Source organism: Agelaius tricolor, unplaced genomic scaffold, assembly GCF_023055355.1.
Source record: "Agelaius tricolor isolate 1412-34295 unplaced genomic scaffold, bAgeTri1.0.p SCAF_2, whole genome shotgun sequence".
Classification (NCBI taxonomy): domain Eukaryota; kingdom Metazoa; phylum Chordata; class Aves; order Passeriformes; family Icteridae; genus Agelaius; species Agelaius tricolor.
In genome coordinates, this window is record NW_027269262.1 from 8,860,547 (window position 1) to 8,881,015 (window position 20,469).

Here is a 20,469-nt window from a genome sequence, read left to right on the forward strand (position 1 = left end):
TGCTTCTATTTGAATGACTTATGAATCACATGGAGTCAAAGGAGAACAGTGTACTACAAGCCAGTGTAATCCTGTCTGAATTCAGACCAGTAGTGGGAAACCTTATGGGTCAATGACAAGGGGATTTTGTCCTCTGGGGTTGTGATTGTTTCTATTGTAGGTAGAAAATTAATAAGCATTATGGGCAATGGGCAAACTGATTTCCCCCCAGTTCTTTCCCCAGTAATCCAGCCTTTCAGCAGAGGAAACTAAAGCCTAAATTCAGAACCACCTCTGTGATGACTCCTGAGGGTTATTTAAGTGTTTCTTGTGTTTATTGTCTGGATGAACCTGGCTCTTTGAAAAACTGCACTATGTCTTTCAGGTATTTGGAGTTCTTGGACGAAAAATCTGTGTTCCAAGAAAAAGCAGAATCATATCTTTGTAAAAAGTTAAAAATAATATTTTCCATGAGTTTAAAAAAACAATAAATCTTTCAACAAAGAATATTAGTTACAAATACCCTTTCAGGGAAATATACACAGGGGGAAAAAAGCCCAAATCAAACAAACAGAGAAGGTAATTTGCATGGTAAGTTCAATACCTGCCAACTGTTGTTTATCAGAGACAGCAAAATAACAAGCCTTTTGTTCTGCCCAAATGCATTATTCTTCTGTTTTGGAAGCTTTGGTCTGATGCCTCCTGAACACTGGAGTTTATTTCTTAGCCACATATTTTAGCAAGGCAAAGTAGATGCAGTAAGGCTGTCTGTCAGTCTTCCCCAGTAACTTCTGGACCTCTTGGCCAAGAGGGGTAGAAGGGAAGTACCTCAGTTGCTGCCTCCACAGAGAGTGACACTCAGTCCCAACCTACTAGAAAGTGAGCTCCCTTGTTCCTGAAAATCCTTATTTTATGAGTGAAGTCTGAGAACTGAGTGTCTTTTAAACATTTTCTTTTTAGAAATTGTTCATGGGGGTTGATAAGTGGTGTGGTACTTTGTATTTGAATGGAAGGAACAAGCTTAGTGACATCTCTAAATGTGTGCCCCTTCTCTACTCTTGAGCAAATCTCTTTGGGAATGTCAAGTTCAAAATATTCTAATACCCATGAAATATTTGATTATTTTATTTTATAAATGCTTCTCTTGGTTGTTTTTTTTAGTCTGATGAAATTGTAGTTACCTAGGAGCCATATCAAAACCTCTTCAAAACTGCAAAGATTCACATGAATGTTGCTTAGGTATCAATTTTTACAAGCGTCTTTTCTATGTCTTACTTTTCTGCTCTCTAGTTAGATAAAGCTTTTTCTGGTGATGCTGATATCTTAGGCCAGCACACTGTGCTATCTCTCTCTCCTCTGTCCGTAGATGAACAAATGTAGCTGTTTTTTTTCATGGGATGTTTTTTTTTTTTTTGTAGGCCTAGTGTCCTTTCAGTACCCCAGCATCCTTTACTTACCTCTCTGCTTCTTGTTATTCTTTGATACTGTTGTTTCTCATGGTGACACTCTTTTGTGTTCTGGCACAAGCTGGAGTCACTTAGTCCCATCTGGGATAGGAGTTCTGAATGTGTCTGAGAGGAAATGCACCCAAAGGAAAACATAGACCCAGAGCACATTTTTATCTAAAGCACACAGAAAAATCATAATGAGTTATTATATTGCATTTTCGTTATTGAAAAACAACATTTCTGACTGGAAAAGGATGGCATCTGCCTCATTTGATCTTGATTTGTTGGTCTTGGGTTTTGTTTTTTTTTTAATCCTTTTAGAGATGTGTGTTACTATGGTCCTGTGCAGTAATTAGCAGAAAGTTTTAGAATTTCTTAGCATCAGTCAGAAAGCTTTGCTTCTCATAGCGAATGTCCCCTTTGGGAAGGAAGTTTCAGATGAAGAGCATTTCACTGGATCAATAGATGACACCAACAGAAAAGGAAGCTGGCGTTTGTCTTGTCATGTCTTACATGCAGCTATGGGCTATAGGGGAAAGTATGTTATCTAGAGATTGCCTCTGATAAGGGGATATCCCTCAAACTCCCAGTGCAGCTAGCAATCACACATTGATTTTTGAGAAACAAGCTGTAGCAATTTTTAAGTTTCTGTTTTAAGCTATGTCTTCACGCTGAAGGAAAATTTGTGAAATTTCTTTCCAAAGGCAGCCAGGCAGCCTACTATAACACTACCTGAACACCTTAAACACAGCTAGTATCCCTTGTGTCGTACAGTATTACAAGTAGGAAGGAGAGCACTGCACAAGGAATTATACAGTTTTCCTTCTTTTTCTTTTCTTTTTCTTTTCTTTTTTTCTTTTCTTTTTTTCTTTTCTTTTCTTTTCTTTTCTTTTCTTTTCTTTTCTTTTCTTTTCTTTTCTTTTATTTTCTTTTCTTTTCTTTTCTTTTCTCTATCTTTTCTTTTCTTTTCTTTTCTTTTCTTTTCTTTTCTTTTCTTTTCTTTTCTTTTCTTTTCTCTATCTTTTCTTTTCTTTTCTTTTCTTTTCTTTTCTTTTCTTTTCTTTTCTTTTCTTTTCTTTTTTCTTTTCTTTTCTTTTCTTTTCTTTTCTTTTCTTTTCTTTTCTTTTCTTTTCTTTTCTTTTCTTTTCTTTTCTTTTCTTTTCTTTTCTTTTCTTTTCTTTTCTCTATTTTTTCTTAAAGGCAGAAGACCTGATTTCTGTAAACAACCCCCTAAAGGTACTCCCCCACCAATAGCAGTCCACTGTAAAATGGATAAGGTTCTCATTATGTATCCTCCATGTCTTGATCATAATTTCTTATCATGGTTGACATTCTGGTCCAGTTATATCAGGTACATTCTGTGTAAGTCCTTTAGAAGACCGGGATAAAACCCTGCTGAATGCAGGATCATTTTGCCTTGGGCAGAGAGTTAGTCAAAGTGCACATAGTTCAAGGTGGATTTCTAGTCAGATTCTGCAGTACTGGGACATTCTGAAAGAAGTATTTTTGAATTGAACATAGCTCAGAAGGAATTAAATTAGTTCTTTAATGCTTGGTTTTTCTCCAGAGCCATCAACACAAATTACTTTCTAAAATAGGCAGCAAATATAATAACACAGCATTAAACTGAAAAGAAAAAGTTAATACTGTTATTACGTGATGCATTTTGTTTCATTAAATTGTATGGATAATTTCCACCATAATTTCAGTGGGGTTTACAAAGATCTTTTAAAAATATTTTACATTTCCTAAACTGTGTTTTTCATAATGTAATTGAATTTAAGATATCTGTACAGTATCTCAGTTTTCTGACCTAACTGTTTAATGGTGTTTTTTTTCTGAGATAACTGGTAAATGGTGTTTTAAATATAATAGTGTCCTAGAGTATTCTGTACATGCACACAAGTCCTTTCTTTTTAAGGCTCTTAAAGATTTAATTAAGATGGCCTAACACAGGTTTACTTCTTTGAGAAAACATGTTGTATTAAAGCAAAAACATTTTTGTAATATGCAGTGTAGTAGCATCAGTCATCTGCACAAACCTGAGATTGTTCTCTTTCCTCAAACTGTGAAGAAGAGTTCTTCCAAAATTATTATAGGTCTATGTGGAAAATATATGCCTTGTAAATACTCTAAACATTGCAAGCAATTTTCTGTTTGTGAGATGTCTTTTTTTAATGTATTACACTTTGTTGTAGTTTCATGAATTGCCTAGTCTGGCCATGGTTAAATCTACAGGGATTTATTTTTAAATGTATTCTAATTGGTGTTACCTGGGTCATGTCTTACTTCATTCTCTTCATGGGGGCTATTCCTGAGTCAAACACTTCTGTTCGTGGAACCGTTGCTGCACAAAATGATAAAAATCAAAACGCTCAAATTGATATAGAGTAAAAAAATAATTTCCAATGTCAAGATTTCTCTAAATACATGCTTCATTGTTCCCACAGACTCCAGCCATTTTTTTTTTCTGCCTAGTTCTTCCTTGTAAATTTGCTATGAAAAAGAAAGGTCATTTTTGTCAGGTCAGTACAGAAGCTTCTGGAGATCTGACTGGAATAACACTAATGGTGTTTTAGAAGCATTTTTATGCACAAGCTTACACTATAAATTAACTTTTTTTTCTTTCTTTTTATCTTTAGACCCACCTATTCCTACGGTGCATAAGAATTATAAATCTGCACAAGAACTGAATGGTGCATTTGGTTTAACAACTGACACCCTAACTCCAGCACTTACATACATACAATTTAATTGTGGCAAGGGAAGCAATGCTTGCAGGAATTCAGTTTTTGTTTCATCCTGTTGCTGTGAACACCTGACAGAAGTCAAAGGGTTTTGACTCGTGGCTTGTCTGTGTTTGTGTGAGATGAAATTTCATTGCTGTATGGCCAGACCTTTAGAAAGAAATGGAGGATCAGTTGTGGTGTGCTGTGTGTCTTGTGCCTGCCCTGCCCACCGCAGCCACCAGTCTGTTGATTCTCACTGAAGGAAGGTGGCTGTTTGTCTCCAGCTGTACATGCTCCTAGTGTGATGCTGCTGCTAATTAAGCACAGGATGGAAAAGATCAAAGCTGTGCCTTTCCCTCCCCCCCACCTATTATTCCATTCCACAAGGCTGTTTCTTATTTTGGTGTTTCATCTCTCTCTGCTACAATGTTTTTTGGTAATGTCACCTGTTTGCTTGGTGGAGTTTCAGCTGGGGCTGGATTGCCATTTTAACTTGGCAACTTCAGAGTCTTGTTTCCCAATGGCCTGCCAGCTAAATTGGTGTGTTACAGATGAATGCACAGCTCACAGATGGTGTTTGAGTGTTTAGTGGCTCTCAGAAGTAGATATGTATTTGGTCAGGAGGAAGATTGCATTTTTTCTCCAGACAGAGCAAATGTCCTTGGGGAGGTTTTCTGTGTCAAGGTGGAAAACAGTTCCACACATCAGGTACAGGGGACTCTCCTAGCTTAGGCACAAGTACTGCCTACAAATATATATGTATTTATTTTCTTCTGCATGGGGTACAATGCTCCTATTAACATAAACAAGAATTTTTAAATCTTGATTGTCCTGAATGTCTGTAAACGTTTTAAGTCCAGCATTTCACTTCCTGTAGTCTTTAATTTATTTTTTAACTGAGATAAGCTTGAATGTGACCCTGTAAACTTCTTCTCCAGGTCCTAAATGCTGTTTTATTGCTCATGCACAAGATTGAGCATTCAGCATTATTTTCTGGGTGAACAGCTTTATAGATAATGCTGGGGTTTTTTTGAGAGCTATACTTCCTCTGACATCTTGCATCCTCGCCTATGTGGTTTGTGCCTTTTTCTCATTCATTCATTGTCATCTTATTTACTTAAAGCAGTCAGAGGGCAATAAGTAGGGGAGAAGTTACATGCCTTCTTTTGCTTCTTGACTGGCCTAGTCATGTCATGAGGATGAATAACAGAGGCTGTCTTCTGCCTTTTGTTCCTTTCTAGAATGAAATAAAAAACAGAGCTGCTTAAAAGTTCTGAAAACTGCACTCGATTTCTTCACTTCATGTTTGTACCCATCCAGAGCTGGAAGCAGCCAGCCTGGAATATTTTAACAAAGTCTGTCCTTGTAAGATTTCCAGACTGTTTTGCCAAGCCACTAAGCTCTTGAAAATGCAGTTAAGCATGAAATAGGCAAAGTTTTAGTTGCTTACCTAAACAGCAGCCATGATGATAATAATTTGGTTTTTTGTAATTTTTGCTTTGTCATTGTCAGATGCTGCTCAAAGCTGAAATGTGCAAAGCTTTGCCAGCTCTCTACAAGGAGCCACACTGTCCTCCAGCACTATTGCCACTCTGATTAAATTTTGTGATTCTTTTTTTGTCCAATGCTTTCTTGCCCAGCTGGGTAAGAAATCTCTTCTTGTGAATGTCTCAGTTAACTCCCTTAGGAAATTCTTAGTTAGCTAAGGTCAGGAGATGGGCTCCTCCGCCAGCCTAACACTGTTGGGTAAAGGGACTGCTGAGGACATGAATCTGCTGCTCTTTGCCAATTTTCTGTTGTCATAAACTCTTTTATATTGAAAACTGACTGTCCACCATCTTCAGGCTAGCACAGTTATATCCAGAGCAATATGAATCTGTCAGCACTTTCTTCCCATCCTCTTTAATGAATATTTCTTGGCCCACTGACCCAGAGTGTGCCCCCACCCAGTATAGGAACCAGTATAGTGGTTCCTCCAAGGCTACAGCTGTGCCAGCACATAACCCCAGGAGTGTGTTATGGGAAAAGTTCAGCTGCCGTGTTTGTTCTGGCTCTTGGCTATGCATGTAATGCAAACACACCTAAGATGTAGCTGATCCAGAGTTTACTGCTTGCTGGCTGTCTCCCATGAGCTGGCACAGCCTGGACCTTGGGAGGAGAGCAGCCACCATCAGCCTCCTCCTCCCCAGCTTGGTGGAGCAGCATGGGTGTTTACAGGTGCAGTCACGTACCTGTGTCATATTCTTTGCAATAAATGAAAAACAATTACTGCAGTTATTGGATTACTCTTTTTTCCTGTTTCACACAAATGTTTAATTCCTAAAAGCCCTGGTTTTGGATTTTGGATTTTGCTTCTGGCAGTTTCTTTTTCCCACCACAGCTGCACCTGAAAAATAAACGTGCCATGATTTCCAGCATTCCTTCTATATCATGACTTTGGGTTTTTCAGTAAGTAGAAGGTCAAATTCTCCTATGAGCATTTGTATGTTGAGGAGCTACCTAATGTCCCTTCAGGTCTTTTGTCACCTCTCTCTCAGCAGATAGCCCCTAGGTAGCTCTTGTAACTGTTTGCGATACCTGCTTTCTTGGTTGCTTGCAAACTGAAGAACAGGAAGAATAGGTGTGTCCTGGAAAGAGCTAGGACAAAACAGTGCCTCCATCCTTGGCAAATGCTCTCCCTGGTTATATTCACTTTGCATACAAATAAACAAAAAAGTAATATTTTATTAGGAATCCAGTGGATAGAATAATGGACTGTAACTCAGCAGAGCTCAGTTCACAGCTCTGCTGTTGGCTTATTGGGCAAAGTCATTTGTGTCATCATCATACGGCCTGGGATAAAGACAATTTCTTTGTAATGGAATACAAGCCTTGAAAAGGAAGACTATTATGCAGAGGGAATAATAATAAAGTCCTTCTAACAATAATAAAATTATGTGTTTTATATATGTGTATATGTTGTGCACAGTGGAACAAAGCATATTCTCTTCTCATGCTTCATCAGCGGTGCTTTGAACTGGTTTCCACATGTATTAGTGTACTAATTTTAGATGTGCCTTCAGATACAGGTATGATTTTACCCTGAAAGTGATAACATCTCATTTTAGTAACACTGGGCAGCATTTCCTGCATCTTCATTTCTGTTGATAAGCCATAAAGGACTAAGTTTAGGGACCCTGCCATTTAGGGTGGTGGTGGGGAGCTGAGTAAACATGTTGCACTGACACTTGGGCTGTAAGGACTGTGTATGATTCCCTGAAGGTAATTTGCATAAACTAATTTGTGCCTGCATTGGCTCTTTAAATCTTCTCTGTCTGTATGGGTGACAAAGAAACATTTATTTTGCCTTATTTTACGCAATGTAAATAATAGATACATTCAGGATAGATCCTGAATACCTCAGTTGGTGAGCACCAGTGTAGCTCTGGAGTAAGCAGGGTTGCATCAGCTGAGGATGTACCCCGCCATCAGCTCTAAGTGCCAGCCTTGCAGTGCATTATACAAATGTTCACCGTAGTTTGTCAGCAACAAAGCTGTCACCCAACAGTACACACTGCCTTCTATCAGCCATTACTTTTCTGTCATCATCATCAAGTGCAGTTTAAGAGAATCTGTGCATCGTTTCTTTCCTTCTGAACAATTTCCATAGAAATAATTGACCTGCTTTTATGGTAATTCGGTCTCTGCTGTTTGTTACTGCAGCATTTCCCAAGGAAAAATGCAAAACTAATGCCCTAGAACAAAAACATTCAGCCAAATTACTTACCAGTAATCCAAGGAATCATGGATAAATCCATTGCTCAAGTGGCTTCTCATTTGGAACTTTATATAGTTTTCACCCAAGGGTTAAGGTTTGGGTTTTTTTGTGGGTGGAGGGGTTATTTTGTTTTTGAAAGGTAATACTCATGCTTTCTGCCCTACAGCAACTTTATATAAATCTCTTCTGAAAACTGTATCTGCCAGCACTGTCACTCCACCCCCAAGCTTTTACTACTAACACCAGCGAAAATATTTAAAGGGACTGTTTCCACTTGTTTGGTGCATTTCATTTCATGTTTCTGCCTCTTCCTTTCTTCATTTTTCAAAAAAGTCAATAAGAGAGGTCATTTAAGCCTAGTGTTTTGAAGTGGCAACCAGTAAACAGCCTTACAGCATGATTAATGAGTTCTCAGGAACAGTTTCCTGAAACTCACAAGTAAGTTGGGGCCAACTGAATTTGTTTTAAAGTAAATGAAGATATTCCAGTCATGGGCTGGGACTTTCACTGAGTCACTGTGTAGGCTACATTTTCCACCAGTTTCTACCACTGGCTGATGGTGCTCATGTCAAGGTATAACCTTGGGAAATATAACCAAGGTTAGAGCACAGAAATGACATTCAGAATCTGGACTTCCAACAAGATAAACAAATAAGTGCTTAATTTCCATTTAAGAGCAGGAAATTGTGATCAAGGCATTTGATGAAAATCATGAAGTCTTAAAAAGGATAATTGCTGTTACAAAAATAAAAACAAATGTCATTTGATTCTACCCAATGGACATATTTTTCTGGATTTCTTTGACTTCTAACAAGCTTGGGTTTCTGTGGAGTTTCTAGGCTGCTATTGCTTTTTTCAGAGGAAAGGTGTAACTAAGGAAAGTCATCATAAATGCTGCTCTGCTCATTTAGGAAAGGTCTTTCTGTGGAAGGCTTTTGGGTTTGATATGTGAGCACATTCTGAATTTCTCTACTTTCATTTATAAATTTGTTGAGCAGCTGGATTCCCGTGGCTGACAGAGTCAGCATCTCAGCAGGGATGACACCGGGGAAGACATCAGTTCTCTTTTGACCTCTTGGAAGTGGGAGTAGTGTGTGGAGCAATGGAGTGATGGAAGCACATATTATTTTCATTGCTGCCTAAACCTTAGGGAAGTTCCATAGGCACACTTTGTATGGTGTCCTCACACTGTGTACAGAAGCACCTTCCACACAGCGAGTGACAGAGCTGGAGCAAGTGAGTTCATGGAGCTCCTGTGAAAGTACTGATTGCCCTGGGAGGTCATGCTGCAGTGAGCAAGGGCTTTACTCACCTTCCCAACCAATGGTTTTGGTTACCAAGGGTTTTCACTATTCCTGGTGCTCCAGCACTGCCTTGAATGAAAAAGGATTGATTAATTTCAGTGCTCTGAGCTGTGTGCCCTCCTTCTCTGTTTGTGTGTTGGGTTGGAGGAAGGATTTATGTTCTTGAAATGTTTTACAGGTTGTCCATTGAATATTTTGTTGTGGTGTTGCTTATTTAGAAGTAGCTCCAATTAGTAAATTGAGACTACATGACCTAATAGTAGATGATTCTTACATAAAATGAAATGTTGAACTAAATCCAAATTTTTTTTTGAAATATACATGGTTACTTGTGCTCTTGGCACAGAGATGAAGATTGGCAGTGATCCCTGTAGGATGTGGATTTCTGACATGGGTGAGGCTGGATGGAACGTCTATGTAATTCTGCTTGTTTGATGAAGGATGAGTATTATGAGCTAAGAGTATTATTTTTTCCTTTTTTTTTTCTTTTTTTTTGTTTTTTTACAAATAAACTATTTGGTCTAACTAAAATACAGTGTGGTTAATCCTGCTCTATTAACTTTTCTCAAAGAGTGAATACTTTAAGAGTAAATTTGATGGAAGCTATTAAGGATGACAAAAATTTCTTTATATGAAAGGAAGTGTAGTGCAATCTAGCTGCAGAGTTCAGGACATTTAGAATTCCATGGTTATTGTAGTATAATACCACAGTCAATTATATTTCTCATTTTACATTTTTCTTTGTCTCTTTCTCACACAAGCCTAGACTATGAATTCATAATGTTAATGAAAAGTGTTGTGATGTTCCTGCAGGCTGCTGTGGGCAAATAATTACAACATGAGGAAGGTCATCCATGATGTGGCCCTTCTCTAAAGCAGGACTTTGTGGCTGATTAGGACATAAGCAAAATGGACTACATAACTTGAAAAAACCTTCAAAACCCCTGACAGATCAACCTACAGTCACTGCAAGAATCAGCTTTCTCAGCCCAAGCAGATCTTTCTGTGAGAAGTTATAGTTATTTGTGCTTGAGGCCGTTAGTGACCCAAACCCTGCTTTTTGGTGCTGTGCCCCTGACAATTTCTCGTCCTCTCCTTCTCCAACCATGTAACTAAAGCCTGAACCTTCTCATGAGTAAAGGGGCTGGCTGACAGCCTGCCATCTCCTCCACATGCATCCTGCTCAACACTGAGTATCAGGAGTAACATGATGCCAAGGCTGGTCTCAAAATCCAGCCTTATGGCTGGCAGATTTGGGTGGGTTTGTTTTTCCTTCTCATTCAAACCTAGACTAAATGTAGAAACCTTTTAAGTTTCTTCTCTATTGCTATTCACAGTTCTTTTTGTGACTGCTGGAGAAAGAGATGTACACAGCTACTTAAGAAATATGTGTAGACAGGAATGTTCTTAAAAAAAGCATGAAATACAGTGCAAGTACATCTGCTGCTTCTTCTTCAGTCACATGCTACAGTTTAAAAAGCCAGCATGTTTTCTTCCACAAAAAGACCTTTATATTTCTGAACTTTCAGAAGCCTTAATCAATTTAAATAAGAGTTTGAGCATGATGACATCATATTAAGTCCTAGAGTTGTGCATCTCAGCTGCTTAGTCATTTAAATCAGTGGAAATAAGCATAGCATTTAGAAGTTTTAAAAGGTCAAAGAAGCTACTGTCTTTTCAGCTTTGAATCAGCTGAGAGACTCCTGTTTCTGAGAAACATAATGCAAAGGCTGCATCTTGGCATCTCATTTCCTCCCTCCACCTCCTTTGAAGCACTACAGTAATTAGCTTAAAGGGAAAATCACACCACACTCAGTAGCAGAATCCTTTACAGTGAAAGTTCCTTTCTATTTTCTCTTTTACTTGAAACTAAAGAGAAGTTTTATCCCACATTGTGTCCTGAAATATTTTGACTGAAGTGCCCTTACCAAATGCCAAAAAGCTGTTCACAGGTTTTCAGTAAAATTAATACTTTTCAGTACAAATATGACAAGTTCTTTTACCATTTTCTCAGAAGGAAAACAAGAGATAAAGTGTTCCTCAGAGAACAATTTGTGAGAAAAATTAAAATAAAAATGAAACCAAAAGGCTTTTAAAACCTTTGTTTTAAATGTGATTTGTTGTCCTTTTAAAAGTGGCGGCGTGATTTCTGGGAGGAAGCCACCTCTCACCTAGACTGCCGTGAAAAAAACTTTTTTTTTTTTTTGTTTTTAATGTCAGGTGCATTGTTTAATCAAAGTTGCTATCAGAACCTGTGCTTCATTATCTGAACCTGTACAGCAGGACTCTGCAACTGCTTCTTCTTATGTGCTTTTAGGAATGACTCTTTGTTTTGTTTCCATGCATCTCTAGCTGCCGCTCTGCTGCTGCTGCTGATGTGAAGCTGTCCAGGCAGGCTGTGGAGCGTTTCCATTTCGTGGTGTACGTGGCCTTTTCAGAGCTGGGAGCCACACGCTGGCGCTCCAGGGACTTCTGGCTGCTTGCACTGCTGGTGGTTGTGCTTTGGTTCCTGAGACTTTACCTGCATTATTTGAGCCAGTGGCTCTTCCTTTGGGCCATCTCAGTTCCTGTTGCAAAGTAAGTCCTGCTGTCCTCTTTTCTCTGTAAGGATATTTCTCCAAATAGCTTGATTCAAAGCAGGTCGTTTGCGCTATGAGGAGAACTGATGGCTAAGGCTCATGCTGAGAGCTCAACATGCAAGCTCTGATAGGAGCCCCTGCAGAAACTAATAGAACAAGGACTGCATCCAGAGTCCAGTGATCTGATATTCAAATGTGCATATCAGGTGATGGTGTTAGTAATGTAAACTTTAAACACAGAACATGACGTGTCCATTTGTGAATCTTGTGTCATGCCTACCTCTCTCCCGTCTGAGATACTCAGCAGATTATGTATCTTCCAGAAGATTAATTTATCACTTTGGATAAAGTATTTCAAAGTGCCTAAGGAGTGCACAAAACTGAAGAAACATTTAAATCATATTTCATGCTACCAAAGTGATCTATGAGTAAAATACTTATAAGAATTTAACTTTGATATATCAGTTTTACTGTGAGTACTGCAATGAGTTGACATATTTTAACTGTATAATACATTAACTTTAGCTCAGGAATTAGATCTCTCTAGAGTGTTGCAGGAAAATCATTGCTTGTCATTACCTGGCATGAAAAAACCCAAAGATGGAGTACAAGTCCACTAGGTGATAAATACCTGACTCTATTCATGTTTCTGTGTGGTAGAGAAGGGTTTTACAGAGCAAAAAGGTTCCATCATGCTTAGGAAAGGAAATATTTCTCTGATAGAAACCTTTTTTTTCTTTTATTCACCTTAAAGGATCACATAAACCTGAATCAGTCAGTGTGGACCAGTAGCCCGTAACTCTCTGACCTATGTCTGGTGTGGTAGTGGTATTGATTATTGACTGAAATTTGAACAAGGTGTCTGAGCAGACTCTGGAAGTACTGGGTATTGTTAAGGTTGTCTTCTAGATCTTAATGCAAAGCCAGCCATCTCTCACTTCTGGCCTTGCACAGCCCCTGTCAACTTAGCCAGCTGGCGCTAAAACTTCTGGGAGGCCAAGCATCGAGAGTCTGTGAAAACAAAGGGAACTCAACAGAAGGAAGCAATGCATGAGAGAGTGGTGGTCATGTTCAAAGCCACTAGTCACAGCTGTCCCAGGCAGTCAGCTAGATAAAGGATAATGGTCTCAAGCCAAAATGCCCTGGATCAGCATCCCAGTCTGTAACTGTGTGCCTGAACAATGAGACTGAGCTGAGCACTCTCTAGTCCTACCAAATGTAGTGGTGGCACTCACAAGTAGGGAACAGAGTGAGAATCAAACCACTTCACCTTTAGTTAGGAGCAGAATTTAAGCCATTTCAATAGGACTGAAATTTTTGCCTCAAATTTCATAATCTGTGTGTAGCTCACAATGCCATGCTGTTCCTGTCTCTTACAGTGCCAGTAAACTTGCTCATGGTATGAGCTTTGCAAATCCCACCATCTCATGGTGGTGAGAGGGACATTTCCAATCACTTTAGGCATGCTAACTTTTAGCTATGTCTTCTACAGCACATTTGCTGCTTTGTGCAGTGCCCAAAGGTGCTGCTGTGCAGAGATGGGTGAGCTCCTGGGGCCTGTGCTCATGTTGGTGGGTCAGGGAGGTAACACCTTCCTATACCCTTTCCTGAACAATTCCTAGAGCCTGTATGTAAACTGAGAGTCAGAGGGGATCCAAGGATGCAGAGACAGGAGGAGGAGGAGAAAGGTTTTTTTTTCTGACTAGCTTCATAGAGTTTTTGGTCAGAGTGTTGTGATAAGAATGCAACTTTACAATTCAACACGCCTGATCCTTTCAATGGCTTGCTCAGGAGCACAGACAAATGCTCTCCTTTTGCTTGTTTACAGATTCCAGCTCTTCCCTCACACTGTGGAATTGTGCTACCAGAACTCCTTGCTGCACACCAGTGAAGAGTTGGCCATGGTTGTGGTGGGACCCCTAACCTTGAACGCAGTGCTGCTTCTCATGGTCCTGATGAGTTGGGGCTGTCAGCAGCTGTTTGACTCATTCCCTTCCTTCTTGTCAAAGTTTATCATAGCTATGGGACTATGGACAATGCTAGACCCCTTGGCAGTGTTTGTAGTGGATTCATTCCTGGGGGTGAGTCACTTAAAATAACTTGGACATGAGAACTTGACGTAGAAGTTTGTTTTATTCAGTGAATCACTGAAAAATATGAAAATCCACCCCTGGCAATGGAACATGAAAGTTAAAAAGAAATTAAATAATAATGTTATACATTACCTTTTTATTAACAAAATTCTCATCTAATGGAGTCACTGTGTTTCTGCATAAAATTAAGAGCACTGTACAAGCCATATTTGGAGATAAGAAAGTAAATCCACTGCTGGAGTGATTGCATCTGCTTTGAAAAGAATTACTGCAATTTTGGATGTTAATGGGCATGGTTTAATGAGCAATCCTGATTATTAACGCTTCAGACTTTTCTAAGCATTGAAACAGACAAAATGAAAAATATGGAGGTTATCATGCACTTCTCTGACATGCAAGGTGGTTAATATAATTTACTGGCACACCTAAAAAGACTTGTGAGATTGAAAGATTGACATATTTCAGGAGAGAGTTTCATCATATGTAAAAACAGGAGAGCAAAGTTCCCAACTCTATCTGTGCCTGTGTATGGGCTGTGTAGCCCAGCTGTTCTTGGGTGGCTGCAGACTTTTATCACATCAAAGATAAAGCCCAGTATCCCAGACCACAAATTTCAAATTTGGGTCTCACTGTGTATGTGACACAGGCTCCTTTCAATGGTTGCGGGATGCTGAGAGCTTTTCTGGGTTGTGGTATTGCTCCTCTTCTGCTCCTGCTGGTCTTTCAAAGTCATCTATATTTCTGATACTCACTCCAGATGAAGCACTGATCTACAGGTGTTTTGTGGATCAGGTTTTCTCAGGTCTCTTAGCTCTTCATCGTCTAACCTGTGCTCTGCAGGTGATTTTTCACTCTTTACACAATATTTTCCATTGCAGTGGTTTTGAAAATTAAAATTCAGCTCTTCAAGAAATTTAATTTGTGCTCACTTGAGAGGTAATTGCAATACTTTAAGCATGTGGCAACATTCTCTGGTTTTCACTTGGGCAGCCTGCATTTATTTATTTATTTTTAAATTCCATGATGTAAAATTTGCACAGTATTGAATTTTAATTGTAATTATTCAGATTAAGATTTTTTTTTTCCTAAAAGAAAAAGATTAATTTCCTCAACAACCAGGCTAGGAATGCTGAAATTTTTAAATGGATTTTTTATGCCCTCTAATACTGGTGTATTAATAAAAACTGGAAGAGAGGACAAGGTCTGCCTTATCTTTCCCACACTTGCATTGAAAAAATCGTTGCCATTGACTTCAGTGGAATTATCCTCAGTTCTACACAGACTGGATTACTTATCAATTTCAAATAGCACTTGGTTGGGGGAAACGTGAGATACAAGTAAAATAACTTAGTTTTTCATTAAAGTGTTAAAAATGCACACACTTCTCTGTACTTCATATTGAAAATTTGGCAGTCTTACCCACCAAGATTATCTTTGGTAGAAACTCATTTGTTCAAATATTACACAATATACTGTATGTATCCTTTCCAAAATGAAACTATATCTCTTACATGTGTTTTCATTATTGCATTTGTAATATTTTTTCTCTTGGCATTCTTTCAGCTGCTATTTCAGATTTGCTTGCCAATCTATTTTAGATCAAGCCTTTTTAAAATATTGTATTGTGGTAATATGAGTTATTTTAGTGCTAGAATGTATTTTAGTATTCAAAATGGCCTTAATACTTATGAAAGATGACAGATAGCCCTGGAGACAAAGGTTTCTGTGTTTACTAACTAATGTTTTCTATTGTTAAGGAAAGGCTAGAGAGCAGTTGCATATTTGGGGGGTTTCAAGTCATCATCCAAAATGCTGTGTCAAAAGTGTTATTTCAAATTTCATTTACTGTCAGCTTGTAGAAGGATGTTTCAGGGATAAGAAACATTCCCATGCAGTTCAAGTTCGTGTTTTGTCAGAGCTTTCCTGGGACCTCACTCACTTTGTCTGTCTGTGGCTTCCAAAATGCAGAAAACAATAACACCTCCTTGGCCACATGGATGCGTGTCATTGTGAAAAACAGGAGTCACTGCAAAAGGCTCACATGACCACCACATGTGGTGGTGTGATGAGTACCTGAGAGAGATGTTGACAAATATTGTTTAAGCTATTTAAAATGAAGACACCTTTCTTGAATCATGTCTTTGAGGACCACAGAAGGTATACACATTGACAGAGTACCTTTGTTAGAAAAAAAGTACAGAGAAGTAAAGTTCTCCCACGCCACTTTTGCTTGCCAGAGAGAATTTCTTGGATAAGAGCGAAATTGATTCTTATTTGCCATTCAGCCTTTTGCCTCTCTGGAGGAATGTCAGGACGTGACTGTTGTGCAGAGGATTTTCCTTGGTAGACAGTTGCTTCAGTGAGAAAGCAGCGGCAGCAGCCAACTTTGGTTTTTTTACTTTTTTTTCCCCAAGAAGAGAAGATGGGACAGGGAGATAGAAGAGAACCAGAGTATTTAATTCTTTTTGTAATAAATATGTGGCTTGTCTTTATATGTCATTACCACTCTCCTGGGAACTTCAATTTCCCTGACAGAAACCTAGTAGCATTGCAAATGGTAAAGAGAGAACAAAAATATACTCAAGAATCACAGTCCTTCAATAGCTGGAGTTGTAGCTGTCCTTCCTTTACTATGCACATCATTGCCAAGGCAGTCAGAAAAGTGCAGAAAGTTAGGACAATTCTTAAGGGTTAATCTAGCCAAGTTGCTCAGAAAGGTGCAGATTTCTTGAAGCCTAAAGGTCACAGATCCTCTCTAAATGATGGACTCTGGATGCTTTGGTGGTGCAGTTTCACATCCTTGCAAAACGTGTCAACATGATCTAATATGGATATGGCTGTCACTGTGTGACTTTAAAAAGGCAAAAGGGGAGAGAAGAATTTATTTTAGTTCTGAGCAGTAGAAGACCCATGATATGTAGTTGAATTCTTCTAAATTGATCCAGCAGAGGGCAATAATATGTCAATACAGTAGCTAGTTCTTAAGAACTAGATATGAGGGAAAAAAGATAAAAAAAGGAAAATAATAGATTTTTGGAAAATAAGTAATTCAATATTATACCTCCTTGGTCACTGCATGAAGGCAAATTTCAGCCTTCTGCCCTGCCACTTGTCCTGAAATACATTGAGAGATTTCACTTCAAGCATTTTTACTGTGACATGAGTTTTGCTCAATAAGCCATCTCTATATGGTAGATTTTAATTGTACTAAAATAAGCTAGAAAATAGCTTATTTTGCATCCTGTGTTTAATTTCAAATTCTATCTAGCAGACTCCTAAGTTTCAGACTGTGTGCCCCACAAATTACATTTAAATCCTTATTGTACAGAGATTCATGTTCTAATCAGGTGTGACATTTTCTTATGTTGATTTTTTCTCCATGACAGCGATTTGGGAACAGCGTAGAGACACCCATTGCTGATGCTGCAAAACTCTCCTGGGTGTTTCTAAGAGCAGGGGAGTCAGGAGTTCCTGGCGCCTTAATCACTGTGATGCTTTATATCATCCTGTTTATGATCTCATCAACAGTGTTGTACCTGTATTTTTTAAGGTATGTCTCTTAATCTCATTATTTCCTTAGGAACTTAGGTTCATGCCTCTTTTCCTGTTAGATAAAATAAGGTGACATCAAAAAAGATGTATCAGTGTCACACACCCAGAAGAGACCAGAACTGCAGATAATCAAGGAGGGGTTTCCTCCTGCTTAACTTTTAATGCACTGGGATTGATGGGCACAGCAAGTCAGAGAGAGAGAGTCACTTATTTCCCAACAGGAACACAACTGATATAATGATTTTTCATAGATTCTAGAAGCCTCTGCTTCTTTGGCTTCAGACAATTGTGCCTATGAAAGGGCTTAAGCTGTAAAGTGTTTGTACCTTTCATTTAGGTACTTTCAAAGATGTTGTCTTTACCTTACAAGAAGGAGGTTTGTGAGAAATAGGAACAATTTCAGAAAGCTACATATGATATGAAGTGCAAAATCTCTGAATCTGCAGTGGCTTCCAGAGCCTTACAGGCTTTTGATGATACAGGATTTTTGACTTGTGACTGAGTCATCATGACAAGATTTAATCCAAATAATGTTTCCATGACATAAGCTCATTTTCTAAACTCAGTTCCTCATGACATTTGGCCAACTATCTTTCTTGCCAGCTTTCTAGTAGAACCATTAGCTGTGCAGTCAATAGGGACAGGTGTGGGACACTGAAAATTATTTAGATAGATTGTCAAATATATTGAATGAAAAAGTGTATATTTTTTTATAAGTGAGTTGTTTATAATGCAGCAGGGATTTTGTGCTGCCTTCAATTCACCCAGTGATGAACACTGGCAAGCACCAACAAAAAAGCCACGTGCAAAGGCAAGATGCAGGCAGGTGTAAGAACAGAAAATCTCACATATGCCCTCCACCTTACTGTATCATCCCTCGGTCCCCCTGCCACAAACTCTGTTGCAGCAGGCAGAAAAAGATAAATGGCAATCTAAATTTCTGCGAAATATTTCAGAGCTCCTACGTTCCTGGGAGCTGTACACAACTCCAATGTACTGGCAGTCTAGTTAATTAGTTTTTGAGACGTTAATGCCTTCTTAATCATTGACTTAATAGTTTTGAATAGCTTCGTAAGTTTTAGCTGCTGTCGTTTATTACTCAGGAAAATTAATTTAAATTAAAACATTTGTAAGGCAGGTTTTTATGAGAATATTACCAACATCTTCGTTGTCTGGGGAACAGGTGCAAGATCATCAAAGGTATCTTTCCTTCTGGATCAATTTTCCTGTAATGTTTTCCAATAAAGGGGTGGGGGAATAATGTTACTAGGGGGAAAAAAGTTGTCTTAGCACAACACATTTTAAAAATGATTCATAGCAAAGTACAAAAGCAAAGGGAAGATAACAAAGTCTGTTACAGTGCATAAGGTCTTTGAAGTTCTTTGCTTGATAACAAAAGGAAACATTTTGAATACTGGAGTCTGTGCTGAGTAAAATTATAAAATGAGCTTCTGCAATTGTATCAAGTTTCTCTTCCTTGAAAATTTACAGCCAACACCATGGGAAACTTGGACCTAGGTAGGACTCTTGAGCAGCACACTGTCAGCCTAATAAAGACAGAATTAAAACATTTAAAAATGCTTTTAAGGACAACACCTCTGCATTTCATAACACTATTTCCTGAATTTGGACATAACAGCATTTGTTTTCAAAAGAGAATAAGTAATACTACACTGCCAGGGCAGTAGCATCCCTTTGTGTGAATATTTCTCAGATGCCATATCTCAAATACATTCAAGTGGAATGTTGCTCAGCACAGAAAACATATATTTTTAAATAAGCATCCACCACATTTTTCTCTTGGAAGGTAAGCCAATATAAATATTGAGGGATACCTTCTGTGCCTGAAGACTCCAATCCACAGGGGAGACTTTGGCTGTTGGATGGAGGAGGTGCTGTTTATTGGATTACTCAGCAGTTTGCCATTAAACTGAAGGGTTTTGACAGTGTGTAAAAGAAAGGATAAGAACACTGAACCCACAATACCACCAAAGCAAGCAGGGGAAGTGTCTGTTTCTGCCACAGCTAGAAAACTTCATGGCAGCACTGGTGAACAGCCAGGAAGCTAATGAAATAATGGGCAGGGGTTAAATAGTATCTACTTGTGTCTTTATAAACCAAAATACTTCAATAAATCTGATTCCCCATGCTTGTCTTGGAAGAATGTAGTACAAATAGCATGGAGAGATATTCTAATTACTTTTTTGTACCATGAAGAGGCATTGGTTGCAATTTCTTCCTTTTAATTCTACCAGATATTAGAAACAGACAGGAGTTTGTTGGTGAAATGTTTTCTGCACTGTGAGAAAATGCAGACCCGTCTGAACGAAAAGTGTCTGTGGAAAGCATCTGAATTTCCTGGTATTGAAACATTTTTCAGGGAAAAGCTTCAGAAATCTACACGTTTCAGTGTTAATAGCAAAGCTGGTTTTGTATTTTCAATGGTGGTTTTCCAAAAAAGGATGAGAAAGGCTCAAGCTAAGATGTAATAAATTGTTTTAAACCACTAAAACTACCCTTTAATTTTTGGTTTATGTAATTCTTTGAAAAGCCCATTTTTTAATCAGATTCTTGGTAGGAAATAATTTCAATGTTTACTGCTTTTTCTGATAGGTAAATAAATGAACCTGTAGACTATTATACTGGTTCTCATATGTCTAGAAAACATAATCTGTGTTTTGTTTCTTCTATTGTATTAGCAATAAAAATAACTACTCTCATGCTTATAACAAAGTATGTTAAGATATAAGAAGTGTTTTATGAGTTTTTATGCCAAAGAAAAGAAATTAAAGCAGGTAACAGGAGCAGGCTGAGTACTTTTGGACAAAAGGAACAAAGCTGAAAGACAGGCTTCATGATTCTTAATTAATTCAAAGTTAATTATAGTGTTTATAACCATGTGCTTAAAATCTTCATATAGAAAATGTTTATGGCAGCAAATAGACAGTAATTTAACTGCATTAAATTTTACTTAATTTGAAATAAGAATGTTGCATTAAGTGAGCTTAAATAAATGGCAAGGTCTTTC

General features: G+C 38.3%; 1 protein-coding gene across 1 annotated transcript in view; it reads left to right on the forward strand.

Moving 5' to 3' along the window:
- LOC139602408 (uncharacterized) overlaps positions 1-20,469 on the forward strand; it is a 180,274-nt gene that overhangs the window by 113,003 nt on the left and 46,802 nt on the right. Inside the window, exons 16-18 of the mRNA XM_071452252.1 lie at positions 11,570-11,794; positions 13,625-13,877; positions 17,276-17,439. Of these exons, the coding sequence (XP_071308353.1) occupies positions 11,570-11,794; positions 13,625-13,877; positions 17,276-17,439 (642 nt within the window). The remainder of the gene's footprint in view (positions 1-11,569; positions 11,795-13,624; positions 13,878-17,275; positions 17,440-20,469) is intronic.